Below are 18,717 nucleotides of genomic sequence, written 5' to 3' on the forward strand. Positions count from 1 at the left end.
CTCTCTCCCCCCCATGCACCCCCTCCACCCCGCTCTGGGTGCCCCCTCCCTGGCTGCGCGACAGTTCGAGCCCCCTGCGCCCGGCCCAGGACGGGCGGGGGCCAAGGGCCGCTGTCCCGGGGCTGATGTTGGCAGCTGGTCCCCGCCCCCCAGTTCAAATAAAGGAAACAAGTGGGCAGTGGCTGCCCCGCCCTGGGCCGGCTCCTCCCCGCTCCGCAGCCGGGTGAGGAGCAGAAGCCGCTTCCCAGACGCTGCCGGAGAGTCGTGGGCTGAGCCGAGCCAGCGGCGTCTGCAGGACGCGGATCTCCGGGGGTCCCACGCGGGCGTGTCTCATCTACAGGTGCCCTTGAGCCCGGGATAGAACCCAGGAGTCCTGGCTCCCAGCCCCCCACCCTGCTCAAACCACTAGACCCTGCTCCCTTCCCAGAGCAGGGGATAGAACCCAGGAGTCCTGGCTCCTAGCCCCCCACCCTGCTCAAACCACTGGACCCCGCTCCCTTCCCAAAGCCAGGGGTAGACCCCAGGAGTCCTGGCTCTCATTGCCCCCTGCTCTAACTACTCCATCCCACTCCCCTCCCACGCTTGGGACAGAACCCAGGAGTCCTGACTCCCAGCACCCCCCACCCGCCGCTCTCACCCATTAGACCCCACTCCCCTCCCTGAGCTAGGAACTGAACCCGGGAGTCCTGCCCCTGCCGATGCTCCTCCTGCAGAAGAGCCCGGGTCCCTTGGCGTCGCCCTCCCTGGGGCCCCTGGCCGACCTGTGCGCCAATACCACCCAGCTGCGGGAAGACGGCAGCCCGGTGCTGAGCTCCTTGATGTTCTCGGCCGGCGTGGCCGGCAACGTGGTGGCGCTGGCCATCCTGGGCGTGCACCGCAAGGAGCTGCGCACCAAGTCCTCGGCCTTCTGCATCCTGGTGACCGGCCTGGCCGCCACCGACCTCCTGGGCACCTGCTTCCTCAGCCCCGTGGTCTTCGTCAGCTACGCCCACAACGCCTCCCTGCTGGGCCTGGCGGAGGGCGGCCGGAGCCTATGCCAGCTCTTCGCCTTTGCCATGACCTTCTTCGGCCTGGCCTCCATGCTCATCCTCTGCGCCATGGCGGTGGAGCGGTGCCTGGCCATCAGCCACCCTTACTTCTACTCCCAGCACAACGGGCGCGGCTGGGCCAAGCTGGCCCTGCCGGCCGTCTACGCCTTCAGCGCCCTCTTCTGCTGCTTGCCCTTGCTGGGCGTGGGGCGGCACAAACAATACTGCCCTGGCACCTGGTGCTTCGTGGAGATGGCATCCGGCCAGCCGGGCACCGCCGCCTTCTCGCTCACCTACGCCACCCTCATGGCCTTCCTCATCCTCGCCATCTTCCTCTGCAACGGCTCCGTCATCGTCAGCCTCTGCCAGATGTACCGCAAGCAGCGGGCCCGGCGCGGGTCCCTGGGGCCAGCCCAGCGCCGCGGCAAAAGCTGGCTCAGCCAAGGCGAGGAAGAGGTGGATCACCTGGTCCTGTTGGCCCTCATGACCATCATCTTCGTCATCTGCTCCCTGCCCCTCACGGTAAGTGCTTGCTCTGGGAGTGGTGAGAGCAGCGGTGGGGGGCTGGGAGCCGGGACTCCTGGGTTCTATCCCTGGCTCTGGGAAGGGAGTGGGGTCTAGTGGTTAGAGCAGGGTGGAAGGGGACTGTGAATCCTTGGGATCCTGGAGGGCACTGGGAAGTCCGACACCCTGGGTTGGGGAGGCTGTGTGTCATTAGGCTGAGGATGCCCCTAGGGGAGGTTGGGGAGAGCTCCTGGGCTGGGGTCCGGGGAGCGGGCTTGGGGAGGCCATGAGTGGCTGCCAGCGACTCCTGGCCAGGGCAGAGGATCCTGGCTGGCTGTCCCAGTATTTGCCGAGGCACTCCCCGAGATCAGAGCAGCTGAGGCCCCTCATCGCGCCACTGCTATTGAAGACTCGATCCCTTCCAGCCGGGCTGGCTGGGCCAGGCTCCAAGCTACTCTGGGCGCCCCAAGGGAGCCAGGCTCAGGGATTGGACACGGGGCCAAGACAAACACAGCTGGGCCCAGTTCCCAGGCTCTGTTTGCCCATGGGCCCAAGGTGCTGCTCGCCCCATCTCTTCTCTGCCCTCCTCCTGGCTTTTTCACATCACACTCCCTAGATGGAACACTACCCCCCACCACCCCCGGCTGACCTGGGGGGTCGGGGGGTGGGTCAGGGAGGCTCCTGCGGGGGTGGATCCATCAGGGAAGGGGTTGTGAATCTTTTGAGGTATTCCGTAGGCTCCTGGGGTGTGTGTGTGTGTGGATCCATTGGAGGGGGGCGTTGTCAGGTTGTGTGTGTGCATGTCTGACAGGGATATCCTGTAGGCTCCTGGGCGGGAAGTGGGGTCTGTCAAGAGTGGGGTTGTCAGGAATTCGATAGGCGCCAAGAGGGGTAGGTCTGTCGGGGAGGGGTTGACAGGGAAGTTCTAGATGCAGGGGGGAAGGGGTGTCTGTCAGGGGGTGTCAGGGAGGCTGTGGGTTCCCGGCTGCAGGGCCCCAGGGCTCTGGAGAGATGAATGAGGGGAACACCCTTGGGCTGACGGGAAAACTGAGCGGATGACCAGGGGAGTCCTCTCAAGCCCATGGCCATCCCTCCCCACAGCGTCTCGGGGTGCTGATGAATTCTGAGGGGCTGGGAGCTGAGCCCAGACTCGGGCCCTAGAGAAGAAGCAGCAGGTGCTCTAGACAGCAGGAAACTGGGGAGGGACCCTCATGGGCTCTTCATAAACCCAGGAATCCACCACCCCAGCACTGCAATGCAGCCACTTCTGGGGCGGGGCACGGTAGCTGGTTCACACCGTCATCCATCCCTCTGTGTGTCACTACATTCATTTATCTAACTGCCTAGATATATCCTCCCCCATATACACCTCTCTGTCTGTCTGTCTCTTGCTAAGTGTATTTGTCCACCAAGGTACAAACAGAGGGGATATGATGGATGGCTGATTGATAATACTGCGGATGGATGGATGGATGCCTTGAATTAAGATTTTTTGCATGTGTCTGCAGTTGAGGAGCTGTGAGAGAAGGCAGACCCATAAATAGAGACAGCCCAGGTTGCTTGAAGCAGGGAGCGTCAGACCCATTGGAGTGTCCTCATTAGACTCCAGGGTTGACACCCAGTGAGCAAATTGATGCTAGAGCTGTTCACCCCTCTTGGAGCCAGCGGCTCAGGCTGCCTGCAGACTCAGGCAGACCTCGCAGCCGCAAGTCACGCTATGGGAAGTTTTCTTTGTCACCCTGCAGGTGAAGGGTGGCTGGGCTGTGATCCTTCTAAGTGGCATGGGGCAGATGCCGTGGTTCTCTCCCATGTGAGGCCCTTAAGATGCAGCCACCTGCACTGACCACTTTGCTCCTGCTCCTTCTCTTTCCTGGGAATACAGGGTGGGGGCAGATTCCAGGCAGCTGAGACTCCCTGCTGCGTATCAGCAAAATGGCCGGAGATCAGGATTTACATCTTGGCATGAGCCTTTCTGGGGTGGTGGGGGTGATTCTGTGATCCACAGGGGGAAAGGATCGGAGATTTCAGGTGCAAAAGAGGGAGGGGGGAGTTGTTTAAAATCCAGCAGGGGGAAGGGGAAACCTGGAGTATTTTCCTGATCTGTTCTATCGAAATGTTACCGCAAACAGCTGTGGGCTTGGGGAGGAAAGTCCCATCTCCGCTAAGAACCAAGCGGTTGCAAGAAGAAGTTTCCAGGGACGTCGGGATCTTGTGACACCAGCACAGCCGCCCCTGCGGGGCAGGTGTCCCGGGTGTTGGGGACCAGGCCTTTAGCTCGGGCCCCGCCGAGCTCATGCCACCTGCCAGGGTTTCCCAAGTGTGGCTGGGCTTAAATTCAGCTCCACTAGCCTCTCCCACAATACAGTGCGTCTCTCTGGGGCTAGGACCCCCAAATCCCTTGGGCCTGGGTGCAGCTGGGATCCCAGAATGCACCAGTGCAGCCCCTAGGGTGAAGGCCTGTGTGCTGGTTTGGGGGATGAGAGTCAGGGGCGGGAAAGTGTGTGTGTGTGTGGTGGGCAGGGTCGCTGTCCCCCTCCCAGCTCTTGAGGGGTGGAGGGTACGGGCCTGATCCCCTCCTTAACTCCACCGATTTCAGTGGCCGCTCCTGTGGGGTGCTGAGGGGGCCCATATCAGGGTCACGCTCATGGGGGAGGCTGCAGGCCACCGTTGCACACTGGATCCAGGAGTGAGTGTTGGGGCCAGTGTCCTGGCATAGGCTCTCCTTGCCCACCGGATCTAGGGCTTCGAATCCTGCTGTGCTCCTCGTTTAACAATCAGAAAAGCAAATCCTGGGGGTGATTACGGGGCCAACAAGCTGCTTATTGTTCCCTGATTGTTAAACCAACATTGGGGTGGGAAGGCGAGGAGCCTGGCTGGCAGAGAGCTGCAAGGCGTGCGGGAGCAGCGTGCGGGTTGGAACAGCAGTTCCCAGCCTCGCTGGCCTGTCACGACCCCGTACATGGCTTTAGTGCAGAAATCACCTGGCAAAATGTTTCTTACATGTACACGCAGTGCACTGGGCAGACCACAGCTGCAGCTCCTGTGGCTCCCGTCCCATGGAGCTGGCTGGGCTCGGCTGCCCGCTCTGGGCGTTGCAATCTCTGGGGTGCCTGCGGGTGGGGTGAGCTCTGCAAATAGCCCCCCAGAGCCTTGTGACCCTTTGATGTGTTCTGAGTCACGACCCATGGGTCGAGAAATTCTGGTCTAGTACATGCAGCACAGGTCTGGGTTCTGTCCCTGGCTCTGGGAGGGGAGTGGGGTCTAGGGGTTAGAGCAGGGAGGGCCAGGAGCCAGGACTCCTGGGTTCTATCCCCAGCTCAAGGAGAGTGAGGACTAGAGGTTAGATCGGGGGGCTGGGAGTCAGGACTCCTGGGTTCTGTTCCCGGCTCTGCTGGGTGGTTTTCGGCAGGTCAGTTCCCCATGCCATGCCATGGCTCCCCCTATTTATGAAACGGAGATGGCAAGAGGAGTGGGGCCCCCGACCTTTACAAAGTGAGTGAGGGCTCTGGGCTGAGAGATGGCATGTTAGTACAAAGTACTACCCCATCCATGTTAGTTACAAAGTCCAACTCCTTCCATGTGAGTGTGTGATATCACTGTTGCCTCCTAGTGGAGGAAATCAGAACTGTTCATCCATGTGTCATAGCCCCGGTACTGCACCCAGCTGATGGTGATTTCCCTGTAACTCAGGTACCGGACATTTGGGCTTTAGAAGCTGGTCTGATCGGCTGCAGTGGCTCTGTAGCCAGGAAGGGCTGTGGGCTTGTTACAGGGTTTGCTGTGGTCCCGGCAGCTCATGGGATCCTACGCCGCCTTGAGCAAACGCTGCCGTGGGGCGTCTCACTGAATGCGGCTCCCAACCCGCTCACCGTCCTTCCAAACCTGCCCTGCTTATGGCCCGCCCGGCGCTGACAGTGCCTGTTGGCTGGCCCCACGCCATGTTTCCTTCACCTGTTTCAATATTGCCTTTCCTTCCTATCGCTTCCCCTGGCTGGCTCCTGGAGCTCTGCCAACACCAACAAGCCCACGGCGGGCCCGATCCCCAGCCTTAGCGCCTCTGGAGTCCTCTGAGCTATGTAGATTGACCCCGCTCTGGCCCAATAACTAATGGGATTGGGGCCTCTGCTCTGCCCGCCTTGGCATGTCGGGAACCCCCAACGTGCACGCACCTGCCTGTCTCTCCCAGCGTGATTCATCCTTTCCTCCTTGGGTTCACTTTTCCTCCCGGGGCTGTAAATTACAGCCTCTCAACCATTCGTTTTCTTGCCTTTCCAGGCTGAGCCTTTAAATAGAGAGGGCGAGGACCAGAGGGCCTGAGGCTGGTCACATCTAGGCCACCAGGGCCCTCCTTCCACGCCCGCGGGGTGAGCAATGGGGGAGCTGCGCCCCTATTCTCCTTTTGCTCCCACTGGGTGCAAATGAGGGGGTCACCCGCTGACCCCCGTGCAGTGATGCCCAACTAAAATCAGCCCCTCTAGTTTCTCCGGCCAGAGAATCCGCTGAATGGCAGTCGGCAGCCAACTACACGGTTTTTTAAAAACCTCCTTTCAGGTGTTTTTAACCAGACCTGAGTTTGCTAGGGGTGACTCTCCCCTGCCCTCCGCACCTGGGCAAGGTGAGGGTCAAGAGCGAACCCCAGATTGGCTGGGCAGCATTTCACACTCGTTTTGCACTGGTTTGCAAGGTGCAGGGCGGAGAAGAAATACGCCCCCTGCGTGAGTGAGTGGGGGCATGCGTGTGCATGTGCGGGTGTGTTCGGGCAGCCTTGTGTGTGCATCTGGACGGGCGGGGGTGTACGTGTGCACGTGCGTGCATCTGTGTACGAGCAACTTAATTTGATTCCCTCCTTTCTGGTTGTTGTCCTTGCTTCGCTTCCGCCCCCCAGCATGCACGTTGCATTCCCCTTGCACATTCGCCTTGGTGCAAGTGACGCTTCCTGGCCACATGCACTGGCTTCTTCTCCTGTTCTGCAGCCTCTGGGCCTGATTCTGGTCTTACTCCCCGTTCTTCTGTATCACTCGAGTGTCACTGATTTCCTTGGGTTTTACCTTGGGGTGACTGAGAGCAGCGGCTGACGGAGGGAGGTTGAGATACCATTTCCTTTGCAGCCACGTTCTGCTCTGTTTCTCTTTCACCATCGATCACGTGGGGTGTCCATCTGTGCTCTCCCTGGGGCATGAATCACCCTCTTCCTTACAAAGGACATGAGCAGGCATCAAGAGACCTGAACTGCAACTCCGCTGATTTCAGCGGAGTCACTCCTGAGCTGCGCCCCCGGGAGAAGAGAATTAGGCCTGCTGGTTTCAGTGCCTTGATTTCTGATTTACACTGGTCTATATCCTCCGCCTTCAGTGGGCCGTTCTGGATTGACATGGGGCCTGTCCTGATTCCTGATTACTGCCCGTTCACACCCTGTTGTCAGAGATCCGGGTTGTGGCCCTGTCCTTAAAAGAAAGAAACAAACAAAATCACTTGGTCAAAAGTCATGAAACTTTCACAGACAGTCCAGTTAGAACCTTCCCCCCGTCCCCTCCCCCGACCCCCCGAACCAACAGCCCTTTTCTCACCACTTCTGTTCTTTCACTGTTGGATTTTCTTCTCGTTTTTCCTCAGCCAGCGCCATGAGAATCGGTCAGTTTCAGGTCTCTGGAGAGTCCATTTCTGGCCAGTTTCTGCTCTGATGGCAAAGAAAGGGATGTTTATTTACAATCCGCCGCTTCTTAAGAAGGGAATTTGGCTGGGGACGGATGGGAGCTGTCCGCCCATTGAATTTAACGAGGGGCCTGGCATTAAATTTAACAGGGATGTGTTAAGTAGGAGGAGGGAGACAATGGGATATATGTTGGGGCATCTGGAGTCCTAGAGGGACTGCGACTGGAAGATCTAGGGTCTCTTCTGGACTTAAATGCTATGAAAGTCCTGTCCAGGCGCCCATCTCCTGCGAGTCCCGCTCAGGCCATATCTGGTGGTCAAGCTAGAGAGGAGCTTTTAGACAGAGTCAGCTGATCTTGGTGGCAAGACTCCACCTGATGGAGTCTCTGCCCATTGTTGCCTTCTGCTCCCTCCTCTGTCTGTCTCCCCTGTTATTTGTAGATTGTGGTGTAAATCTGGAACCAATGGGCCAGATCCCCAGCTGGGGTAAAGCAAGGCACCCTGGTGGTGAACGCCCCCAGAAGCCTTCCTGTCTCTCTCCCCATGGGCGAGCGGGGGAAGCTGCTGCCGTGCTGGGAGCCTGTGTGGAAGGGGCCTGCAGATAAGGGTTGAGTTCTCCATTCAGTCCCTTTCCCCGGTTAGGGTTTATGGTTCCAGGGCAGTAATCTCCTTCCTCCCATGCCCCGGTCCCTCTCGCCCCTGTGATGAGGCTGTTTCCTCTCCTAGGATGTTGCCCTGAGTGATACGGATGCTTGCGTCTGCTCGCCTCTGCGAGCTGTTTAGCACTCAGTGTTCCCAGCGGGCCGGGATCTGGGACTCCCCGCCCCCCCCTCCACACTCAACCCCCTCCCCCCTTTCAGTTGAGTGGCATTTTTTGAAGACTAGTCAGTTACCTCCCCAGGGAATGCCCTCCGGCCTGTCTGGGATCCAATTTATCCTGTGTCCGCCCCCATGCCGCTCCATGGAGCGACTCTGGATTCACCCCAGGGTGGGCAAGGGGGTCTCCCTGCAGCCTGGTCTGCCTTCCCAGGCAGCCTGACACAAACAAAAACCAGGGGCTGTACAAGGGATGGTTTTCAAAGGCACCCTTTGAGGCACAAAGTGTCGTTAGCAAGTGCCGGGGATCGTTTCCACTCTTTTCCCCTGGCGATAGCCACCAGTCCCATAGAGACCCTGGTTACTCCTCCCCCCCTCCCCCCAGTGGCTGGGTCCTTGTTGCTGTGGGGGACCCCGCTCGATGGGAGGAGAGGGTAGAATATTTGGGGCACCCCCTGGATGGGCCTAGGGGGGAGCGTGGTGCAGCCGGGCAGGCGCTGGGGAATCACGGCATGGCTCAGCCCCAGTTTGCATGAGTGGTCTCGGTGGAAACCGAGGGGGCTGGGCCTGGGAACGAGTCCTCGGGCCCAGCCGGGGTGCTCCCCACAGGGCAGGAAGCGCTGACGGCGCAGGGAGCTATTCGTGGCTGAGTGGAGGGGCCCGGCAGGGGGTGATCCTGCCAGGGCTGGGGGGGCACTGACAGCACAGGGGTGCAGAGCGTCCCCAGCAAGTGCCTCCCCTCCGTGCTGGGTGCTGGCTGCCCAGCGGTGGGGAGCAGCCCTGGGCGCACTCATGTGGGCTCTCGCCCAGTGCCGGGGCATGGCTGCCAGAACACCTGGGGGATGCTCCTGGCTCTGGGGAGGAGTGGGGGAATGCTTCTTTCCATCCTTCCCTCCTTCCTTCCCCCCCTGGGGCTTTAAGGGTCCAGCTTGATTAATACGCACCTGGGAGAGGCCATGAATAAAGAGGGGGGAGGGGAAAGTGCAAGGGGCAGAGGGGTAACTTCCCCTGGGCTTAGGTTATCCCATCATTGTCTGCTAGGGGGCTGTCTGCTTGGGGGCTAGCTGGTGTCAGGGACGGGATACTGGGCTCCGTGGCCCCTGGCCTGATCCAGCAAGGGTGGAGCACAGAAGTGTGTAGTCTTGGGAGGCAGCCTCACCACTGGCCTTGTGGTGCGGGGGGGGGGGGGTGGTTACAGCTCCCCGTGCCTCAGTTTCCCTGCCTGCTTCTCACGGGTGCTTTCTGGACAGGTGCTGCCCACATTTGTCCACTCACTGACCCTATCTGCTTGTGCTCCTGGGCGCCCCCTTCTCAGCTGATCCTGTTGCCATTAATCCTGGCTAACCCAGAGTGTTCATCACCATTATCCGCTAACAGCTGTCCAAGGCCCCCCGGCCCGGGTTACACGTGAGGATCTATCCACGACCAGCGAGGGCAGCTATTGCCCAATGTGTGTGTGTGTGTGTGTGCGGGGGGGTTATGCAGACAGAGCCCAGATCTCCTGGCCCCACTCCAAGTGCAGAGCCTGACATGTCCCCCCTTCACCCCACATCTGCTGGAAGGAGGATAATGTCAGGAGCTGGGCTGAGGTGTGAATGGGCCCCCTGAGGCTGGACCCTGCTCTGGGGGGGCCCCGTGGGTGAGGAGCGGGGAGCCTGCATGTACTCCAGCACCGAGAGGCTAGGATGGGCCAGAAATAGCCTCCAGTGAAGGGGTGGGGTATCACGGCCCGGCAAGGCCGCTCCACGGGGTGGAAACAGCAGCCAGGCACAAGGGTCAGGAGCGGGATAGTCGGCTCATTGGACCCGGGCTCTGATCACTGACAGACCCAAAGCAGTGGGCGGCCTCCCCTGCCCCATCTGTGACTTGGGGCCACACGACAAACGGGCCCACGTTAAACGGATTCAAAGCCTGCAGAGGGGTCGCCAAATGGAACTGTCCGTGGGACGTTTCCAGTGGGGTCCCGCAGGGATCAGTTCCTGGCCCCTCGCTGCTTAACTTGGTTATCGATGGCCTGAAATAAACCATGAAATGCTCCCTGATAAAGTTTGCAGAGGGCACCCAAATGGGGGTCACAGGCACAGAGCGATCTGGGTCACTGGGCGCAGGCTGACAATACGGGTTTTAACCTGGATAAATGTGACTGTATCGATCTGGGAACAGAGAATGTCAGCCACACTTATGGGGGGGATGGGGGGAAGCAGCGACTCTTAAAAACATTTGGGGGTCATGGTGGAGAATCAGCAGCACGGGAACTCCCAGTGTGGCGCCGGGACCGAAAGAGTTAATGTGATCCTGGGGTGTATGAACAGGGGAGTAGCGGGTAGGAGCAGAGAGGTGATTTTCCCTCCATGTTTGGCCCTGGCGTGACCACTGCTGGGATCCTGTGTCCAGTTCTGGGGCCCACAATTCAAGGAGGACATTGATAAATTGGAGAGGGATCAGAGAAGAGCCATGAGAATGATCAGAGGGTTAGAAAACCTGCCTTGTAGTGAGAGACACAAGGAGCTTGATGTATTTAGTTTAACAAAGAGAAAGTGAAGTGGGGACTTGATCTCAGGCTATCCGTACTGACGTAGGGAACAAATATCGAATAACGGGCTCTTCAGTCTAGCAGAGGAAGGTCAAACATGATCCGATGGCTGATAGTTGAAGAGGGACAAATTCAGACCAGAAATACGGGGTCAGTTTTTAATGGTGAGAGTCATTAACCCTGGGAACAGGGTTGTGGTGGATTCCCTGGCACTGACAAGGATTAAATCAAGGTGGGCTGGGTGTCGAAGAGATCTGCTCTAGGGATTATTGTGCAGCCATTCCCTGGTCTGTGTCATACAGGGGGTCATTCTAGATGATCACAATGGACCCTTCTGGCCTTGAAATCTGTGAATCCCTCCTTCAGATTGATCAGTGAGCTGGCTTGGGTCTCTGGGGGGTTTGAAGTCAGGGCCAGATAAGGCCACGCCCAGGGCCCCAGCTCCTGGATTCTCCTGATCCCAGGGCCAATAAAAATATTTAAACAGGTGTTTCCAGACCGTGGGGTTGGCGAGAAAGGCTCTGCAATGCGACACAGGTGTAAACGGTGCAGCGACGCTGCTGGGGTTTGCAGAGAGCCTGAGCCGATTGCTCCGAGGGGGAGCTGCCCTGTGCACCCCGGTGCTAATTCCCAGCCCCAGTGCTCTGTGTGGGGAAGGAGGAGAGGAGCGCACTGGGCCCAGCCCCCTCTCCCTGCAAGGAGAGACACCCCAGCTGCTGGGGTGAGCACTGGGAGGAGACGGGAGCCCCTGCCTCTGCCAGGAGGAGGAGGAGCCAGAGCAAGGGGGCGGAGCCTTGGGGTAGGGGGTAAATCCAGTCTTGTTTGAGCCTGGGGCTTTCAGCAGATGCTCTGCTGCTTGAGATAAAGGAACGGCTCCCCCAGCAAGCAGCTGTAGCAGACTCTGTTCCTCGGGCAGGCCAGTCACTGGAGGGTAATATGGCCCCAGTTTTTTTGGAGAGGGGTTGTAACCCCCCCGCCCCCGCCCCATCACATGCAGCTAGAGAGCAGAGAGCCTAAGCACACAGGCCCCCACGGGGGGCAGCAGCTGGGGACACTCCTGACACTGCCCCCTGGTGGCTCTGGGAAAAATGGGGGCTACTGGTTAGAGATGGGGGGCTGGGAGCCAGGATTCCTGGGTTCTATCCCCAGCTCCAGGGAGGGGAGTGAGGTCTACTGGTTAGAGCTGAGGGGCTGGGAGCCAGGACTCCTGGGTTTTATCCCCAGCTCCAGGGGGCTTAAACGGTCCCAGAGCTGAATACCCCCCCGCAGGGCCCCGAAAGGCCCCTGGCCCCTCCTGCTTTGCATCCCCTCCTCAGCTCCATCCCACCTTGTAGCCTCTTCTAACATCATCCTCCCCACACCCCCACGGGCAGTGGCTGTAACCTCCCCTCTCCCCCCAGATCCGTGCCTACATCGGCGGCCTGGCCCCGGATGGCTACGAGAAGGGCGACATGGTAGCCTTTCGCTTCAGCGCCCTCAACCCCATCCTGGACCCCTGGATCTTCATCCTGTTCCGTAAGGCCGTCTTCCGGAGCCTGCGCACGCTGCTTTGCTGGCCCTGGGCCGGGCGCCGGAGCCCGGAGTCCTGCAGGCTGGACAGCGTCCCCTTCCAGGCCAACTTCTCCTGCTGAGACGTGGGCCCCGGGCACCATGCGGGCACCGCCAGGCCCTGCACCTTGGGCACCGAGCACCAGCCACGGGCCCTGCCGTGGGCACCACGGACACCTCCAGGAGCCCTGCCACGGGCCCTGCTGTGGGCACCATGACATCGCCGGGCAAGGGGGCCCAGTGGGCACCTGGGACTCTCCGTCCCCAACCCCACGCACCTGCTACAGAGGATGAAGAGGAGACCCAGGGCACCCGGCTGGGTGGGGCCGTGACTGGAGGAGCGGTGGCGGTGCGAGACAGGACAGAGCATGAGCTAAGGGGGCCAAGCGGGGGAGACGCCCCTCCCGGTGTGGGGCAGAGGGACCTGGGGGGAGGGGCATGGATGCCCCCCAGGTAGGGTATAAAGGACGTTTCATACCCCCCCCAGAGGCCAGAAGATGGAAGCTGGTGCTGGAGGCCAAGCACCCTGGTGGGGGGGATACCAGGTCATGGGGAAAAGGGGGGATTTTGATCCCGACTCTGATTCCCCCCCATACCCTGGGCATGATCAAAATGGGGGGTGGAGAGGGGCACAGGGATTACATGGCTGGGTGTGGCTGGGCTATATGCACCCCCCCTTGTGGGAATGGCACAGTCTGGCCTCTGGCTCGTTAATGGCACTCGCAATTAAATGCCTCCATCCTCCTTATTAAAGATAATTTAACAGAGGCGCTTCCCAGTCGTCTATTTGTATTAGAGTGTGTGGGAGTGGGGAGCATTGGCAGAGCTGTGGGGGAGCCCAGGGCTGGGATAACGTGGGGGGGCTGGGGTTGGGATTAAGGGGCATCGGCAGAGCTGTGGGGGGGAGGAGCCCAGGGCTGGGATAACATGGGGGGGCTGTGGGTCGGGAGTGAGGGCGGTCGGCAGAGCTCTGTGTGGGGGGGAGACCAGGGCTGGGATAACATGGGGGGCTGTGGGTTGGGATTGAGGAGCATCATCAGAGCTACATGCCTGGATGCCATGGGGTGGCCTGGGGGTTGTTTGTGCCCCCAATTGCCTCAGTTTCCCTGCCCCATTCCTCCCCTTCCTCTGCCTCCTGTGCCCATTCTGCCCTCTGGCTGGTGCCCCGACGCCCGGGCTTGTCCCTGTCCTGTCTGGCTCTGCTCCCCGCTGGGATCCGGGTGCCGGAGCTGACGCCAGAGCCCACTGAGCCCAATGTAAATAGTTCCTTTGCTGAATTAATCCCCCTCTAGCCTCCCCCACGCAGCTGCCGGCTAATCCCCCCCGTCTAAATATTTGCAGCGCTGTCCCACGGCGGGCAGAGTCCCAAAACCTATTGGCCCATGGCCCCCTCCCACTCCCAGTGGTGGAGGCAGCCCCCCTTCCCCCCCCAGGGCTGGTGGATCTGCAACAGGGGGGCTGATCCTTGGGCTGGGGGTCTGGCTTAGCGAGTGTGGTCACTGGGAGCTGCCCCGTAGCACCTGTGGCCTTTGGGAGTTGGGGGGGGGCAGAGAACGCAGAGCCCATCAGCTGCCCCCTCTTCCCTGGGCGGTGGGCTCAGGCTGGTGCAAAGATCTGCCACGCCCATGCACGGCCCGCCTCGCCCTTTCCTGGGCTGCTCAGCCCCACACAGCAGCTGTTCCCCGCCCCCTGCCCCCACCCCCGGCCTGTGGCTTGTCTCGTCTCACTGAGATCTCAAGCCACTTGTTCAGGGGTGGGATGGAGGGGGCTGTGCTTTGATCTGTGTTTGAACAAGTGCCATGCAAATGTGAGGTCACTGGACGGAGCAAATCACTGCCTAGGAATTCGGGTGGGTCGCAGCATCACTCAGCATGGACAGAACCCAGCTTCTGCCCGGCTTCCCCCCTGGCCAGGAGGCAAAGGGGAATCTCCGTTAGCAGAAAGCTGTAGAGGGGTCTGTGACACACAGGAGCAGTTCTGATTGTATCCAGGAGAGGGCAGAAGCACACATGCAACCACCCCCAATACACTGTAGTAATCAATAAAGGAAATAATAACACATGGCCAATTAACACCTTCCCTCCCCACCTCCCACTTGCTCTGCCTCAGTTACCATGCAGCGCCCGGTGCGACGGGGCCCTGATCTCGGTCACTGTGTGTCTGGGCAGCGCCCGGCGTGACGGGGCCCCGATCTCAGTCACTGTGTGTCTGGGCAGCACTGATCTTGGTCACTGTGTCTCTGGGCAGTGCCCGGCGTGACGGGGCCCCGATCTCAGCCGATTTGTGGCTCTGCAGAGCCTGGCACAAATCAGGGCCTTTAGTTGTGACTGTAATAAATAAATGAAATTAATTAAAGGCACGGTGTCAGATGCTTCAAATATCCAGTCTATAAAGAACTTTTATGAGGACTTTGGTATTTCGGCATGTGTTGTATTTGGAAAAATGAATGAAAACTATAAATAATAAGAATAAAAATGTCTCTAAAGCCTGGGACAGCTGGAGTGCATGTCCCAAGGCTGGAAGGTCTCATTGCATCCCTGACACTGAAGTAGCTACACCCAACTGACTTTCCCCCCACACTCGTAGCATTAAAAACCCTCACTCTTGGCGGTAGAACTTCCTGCTGCTTCGGGACGGTCCCGTGGCGGAGTCGAGGGTCAGAGCGCTGCAGGCCAGAAGTGACCCCCTGATCGTTGGGTGCGTCCCCGGGCATGAAACGCCACCCAAATATCAAACCCAAGGACTTTAGCTAGAGCAAAACCTTTCAGTTCTCAGAACTGCAAAAGACGTTTGGCTCCTAAGTGCCATAGAAAGCAGTTGCCTCTGAATACCTCCGCAGATCGGGGCCGCAGACAGAGACCGGGCGAGGCCAAGGTGCGGGGTGGACGCTTGGCTTTGTGAGCAGGTGAAGGCTGGTTAAAAGGAGACCTGGACCCGTGATAACGTGAGATAAATCGCCGCTCCCACTAGACTCCTCTTGGAGAGCTGCAGAAAAGAGGCAGGCCTGGGGGGCGGGGGCGGGCACTGCATTCACCCCCTCACCCCAGTGCATGGGGGCACCAAGGGAAATTATGCAGCTGAGATGCCTTTAATAATTGGATACGATGCCAATAGACCCGTATTAATGCCTGGGGTTCCTTATCTCCCCCTGCTGGTTGGGCTGTGAACAGGTTTCCAGTTTAATGGAGTTAGATCTAGTTGCCAAGTGCCATGTATAGGAGAGTGGGTGCACAGAAATCAGGTGGGATCCTTTTTAACTAGTTTATGAGTCCTCTGGGGGCGCTCACCGGCTTGCAGAAGCCGCCAGAAGCTAGCGAGAGCGGCCATGTGTGTGTGGATGGCTGTGGGTGTGCCCGGCAGGTTGTTAGATTATTCCGTAGACATTCTGGCTCATTTCTCCCCCCCAGCAAAACACCTGCAGATTTGGGTCGGTTGAAAGATTTCATTCTTTCTTTCTTTCTTGCAAAGTTGCGTTGTTTGGCTGAATTGCTCTCGTCGAAAAAAACTCTTGAACCAAAACGAATAACATTCCGAAAAAAATCAAAATGTTTTGAGGTCTTTTGAGCATTTAAAATGACTTTTTGGTTCCAAATGGCCGTTAGTTTTAGTTAGAAAATGTAACAAAAAATGTTTTTAAAAAATGCTCAAAATCTAACGGTGCCAGTTCATTTGACCCCAAAGCTGACCACCGGTAAAGTTTGAGGATGACACAAAAATCGAGGATGTGGTAAACAGTGAAGAGGACGAGTCACTGATACAGAGTGATCTGGATCGCTAGCGAAGCTGGGTGCAAGCAAACAACCTGTGTTTAATATCTCTAAATGTAGACATCTAGGAACAACAAACACAGGCTGTACTTAGTGGATGGGGGACTATCTCCTGAGAAGCAGCGAGTCTGAAAAACATCAGGGGGTCCTGGTGGATAATCAGCTGAACAGGAGCTCCCAGTGTGATGCTGGGGCCGAAAGAGCCTACGTGATCCTGGGCTGTATAAACAGGGGAATCTGGAGGAGGAATGGAGAGGTTATTTTACCTCTGTGTTTGTCGCTGGAGATACCGCTGCTGGGATCCTGTGTCCAGTTCTGGTGCCCACAATTCAGGAAGGATTTTGATCAATAGGAGAGAGGTCAGAGAAGAGCCACAAAGAGTCAAGTCAGGGGTGACTGGTTCCCCGTCTAGCCGTACCGACGTAGGGAACAAATATTTAGTAGTGGGCTCTTCAGCCTAGCAGAGGAAGGTCTAACATGATCCGATGGCTGGAAGTGGAAGCCAGACAAATTCAGACCAGAAATAAGGTGTCAATATTTAATGATGAGAGTAATTAACTGTTGGAACAATTGACCAAGGGTCATGGTGGATTCTCCAGCATAGACAGTTTTTAAGTCCCGGTTGGCTGTGTTTCATAGAATCATAGAAGATCAGGGTTGGAAGAGACCTCAGGAGGTATCTAGTCCAACCCCCTGCTCAAAACAGGACCAACCTCAACTAAATCATCCCAGCCAGGGCTTTGTCAAGCCAGGCCTTAAAAACCTCGAAGGATGGAGATTCCACCACCCCCCTAGGGAACCCGTTCCAGTGCTTCACCCCCCTCCTAGTGAAATACTGTTTCCTAATATCCAACCTAGACCTCCCCCCCTGCAACTTGAGACTATTGCTCCTTGTTCTGTCATCTACCACCACTGAGAACAGCCGAGCTCCATCCTCTTTGGACCCCCCCTTTCAGGTAGTTGAAGGCTGCTATCAAATCCCCCCTCACTCTTCTCTTCTGCAGACTAAATAACCCCAGTTCCCTCAGCCTCTCCTCGTAAATCATGTGCCCCAGCCCCCTGATCATTTTCGTTGCCCTCTGCTGGACTCTCTCCAATTTGTCCACATCCCTTCTGTAGTGGGGGGAACAAAACTGGACTCAATACTCCAATAATCTTTCTAAAAGATCTGCTCTGGGAATGACTGTGGGCTGTTCTCTGGGGGGCAGACAATGGTCCCTTCTGGCCATGGACTCGATGAATCTATTAAATAATATTTTTAAACATTTCCAATTCCCTGACATTTTTTGGGGAAAAAAATCATTTTCATTTTGCCCGGAAATGCTTTCTTTCCCCCCCCGATTTTTCAGAATGGCTGGGAAGGCAGCTTTTCTACCGGTGCACCTGCTCCTACACGAGTGCTTATCCCAGTATTATGTTATCGGTAAAAGCATCACACCCCTAACCCACATAGCGATACCGGGTGTAGAGCAGGGCTCACACTAAACAGATGTAAGAGCCTCGGGAGCGCATTGTGCTACACACAGGATTGCTTCTGATTAACTAAACCTGTTGAAAATCGCACCCTTAGTTTCCTAGATCCATAGAGTCTAAGGCTAGGAAGAAGAAGTAAATCATCTAGCATTAGATCGTCAGTGCCTTGGCCAGTGGTTTTCAATTAGTGATCGGTGGACTGGGCCCTTGGGGGTCCGCAGACTGTGTCCAAGATTTCCAAAGGGGTCCGTACCTCCATTCGAAAATTTGTCGGGCCCCTCCTGATCTCGGCTGACCTCCTGTCTAACCCAAGCGCTGTCCCTATGTTGAACCTGGTGACTTTAGTCAGACTAAAGCATTTCGGTTTGCAGGAGGCTGAACTTGTGTGTCCCCTGGGCAGAGAACAGACAAGGCCGAGCTGTCACGGATGCCCACGGACCGTGCACCAGCAGGGAACGGGTGTGGCGAGCCAGCCCGCCTTGCGCCAGCACCATCCGAGCGGGCAGCAGGCCCTTGGCCACCATTTTCACAAATGGCTAGTGATTGGATTCCGCTCCCTTAACGGCAAGCTGATCGGAGGGAGACAGTGAAATTGGCCAGGGCCGCTCAGCTGCCGGAGCCAAACGCAGACACAAATCCAGTCCAAGGGGATACGGGGCGAGAACGCACACGGGACCTGACATTCTTTCCGAGTTAATAATCAAAGGAGCTATTATTAGGAAGGCAGATAAAGGCGTCGGCCACGTGTCTTTAACATCGATCGGAGCCCCTGGAAAGGGACTGACGGGGACTGACCGGGGTTCGGGAACTGCTCCCCAGCATCCTAAACCGGGGCTTCTCACTGGGAAGAGTTTAACCCTTTCCACGTCACTGGGCTGAGACGGGGGTAGTGCTGCTTCCCAGCCCTGCTCATCCCAACAGCCCTGGGCTGTTCAGACCTCACTCCCGAGAGGGATGAGCCAGACTTCCAGGGAGGGAGAAGAGGCATCAGACATGGTGACCCAGGAGCGGATGCTGTGTCCCAGGGGAGCAGAGTATATATATATATACCATTGCCCTCTACTAGATAAACTCAGAACTGTGTGTCATATGCCCTATAATGCTAACAGCAGATGGGGATTTTCCTTTAGCTCAGGTGCTGGTGGATTTTTGGAGCAGGGGAGGAGGTCTGAGCTCTACCCACTGACAAAAGCAGCTGATCAGAGCTCTGCTCCTGGCTCAGCGACTGTAGGACAATGCCCCCGCGCTGCTCTCAGACCGGCCTTAGCCCCTCAGGGCCACTGGAGTCTGCCCAAGGGAGGGTCCTGTGTCATTAAACCCAGCTGGGCTCTCCCAGGGAGAATATGGCCTGTATGTGTGTCAGGGAGCAAGAGCCCGGGAGGCAGCATGGGGGGAA

The 18,717-nt window shown here is 57.8% G+C and overlaps 1 protein-coding gene across 1 annotated transcript; it reads left to right on the top strand.

The window, feature by feature from the left end:
- Positions 1–261: 261 nt before the first annotated feature.
- Positions 262–12,820, top strand: PTGIR (prostaglandin I2 receptor). The gene is made up of 2 exons (XM_084612823.1): positions 262–1,550; positions 11,934–12,820. The coding sequence occupies exons 1-2, from the start codon at positions 699–701 to the stop codon at positions 12,162–12,164; spliced, it is 1,083 nt and encodes a 360-aa protein (XP_084468949.1). The 5' UTR covers positions 262–698; the 3' UTR covers positions 12,165–12,820.
- Positions 12,821–18,717: the final 5,897 nt, after the last annotated feature.

Source organism: Lepidochelys olivacea (genome assembly GCF_965140295.1).
Source record: "Lepidochelys olivacea isolate rLepOli2 genome assembly, chromosome: 23".
NCBI classification, from domain to species: domain Eukaryota; kingdom Metazoa; phylum Chordata; order Testudines; family Cheloniidae; genus Lepidochelys; species Lepidochelys olivacea.

Bases quoted from the DNA above. Each gene is read 5' to 3' on its own strand.
- PTGIR (XM_084612823.1), top strand. From the start codon at position 699: ATGCTCCTCCTGCAGAAGAGCCCGGGTCCCTTGGCGTCGCCCTCCCTG. The intron at 1,551-11,933 runs GTAAGTGCTTGC...CTCTCCCCCCAG, and splicing joins TCTGCTCCCTGCCCCTCACG to ATCCGTGCCTACATCGGCGG.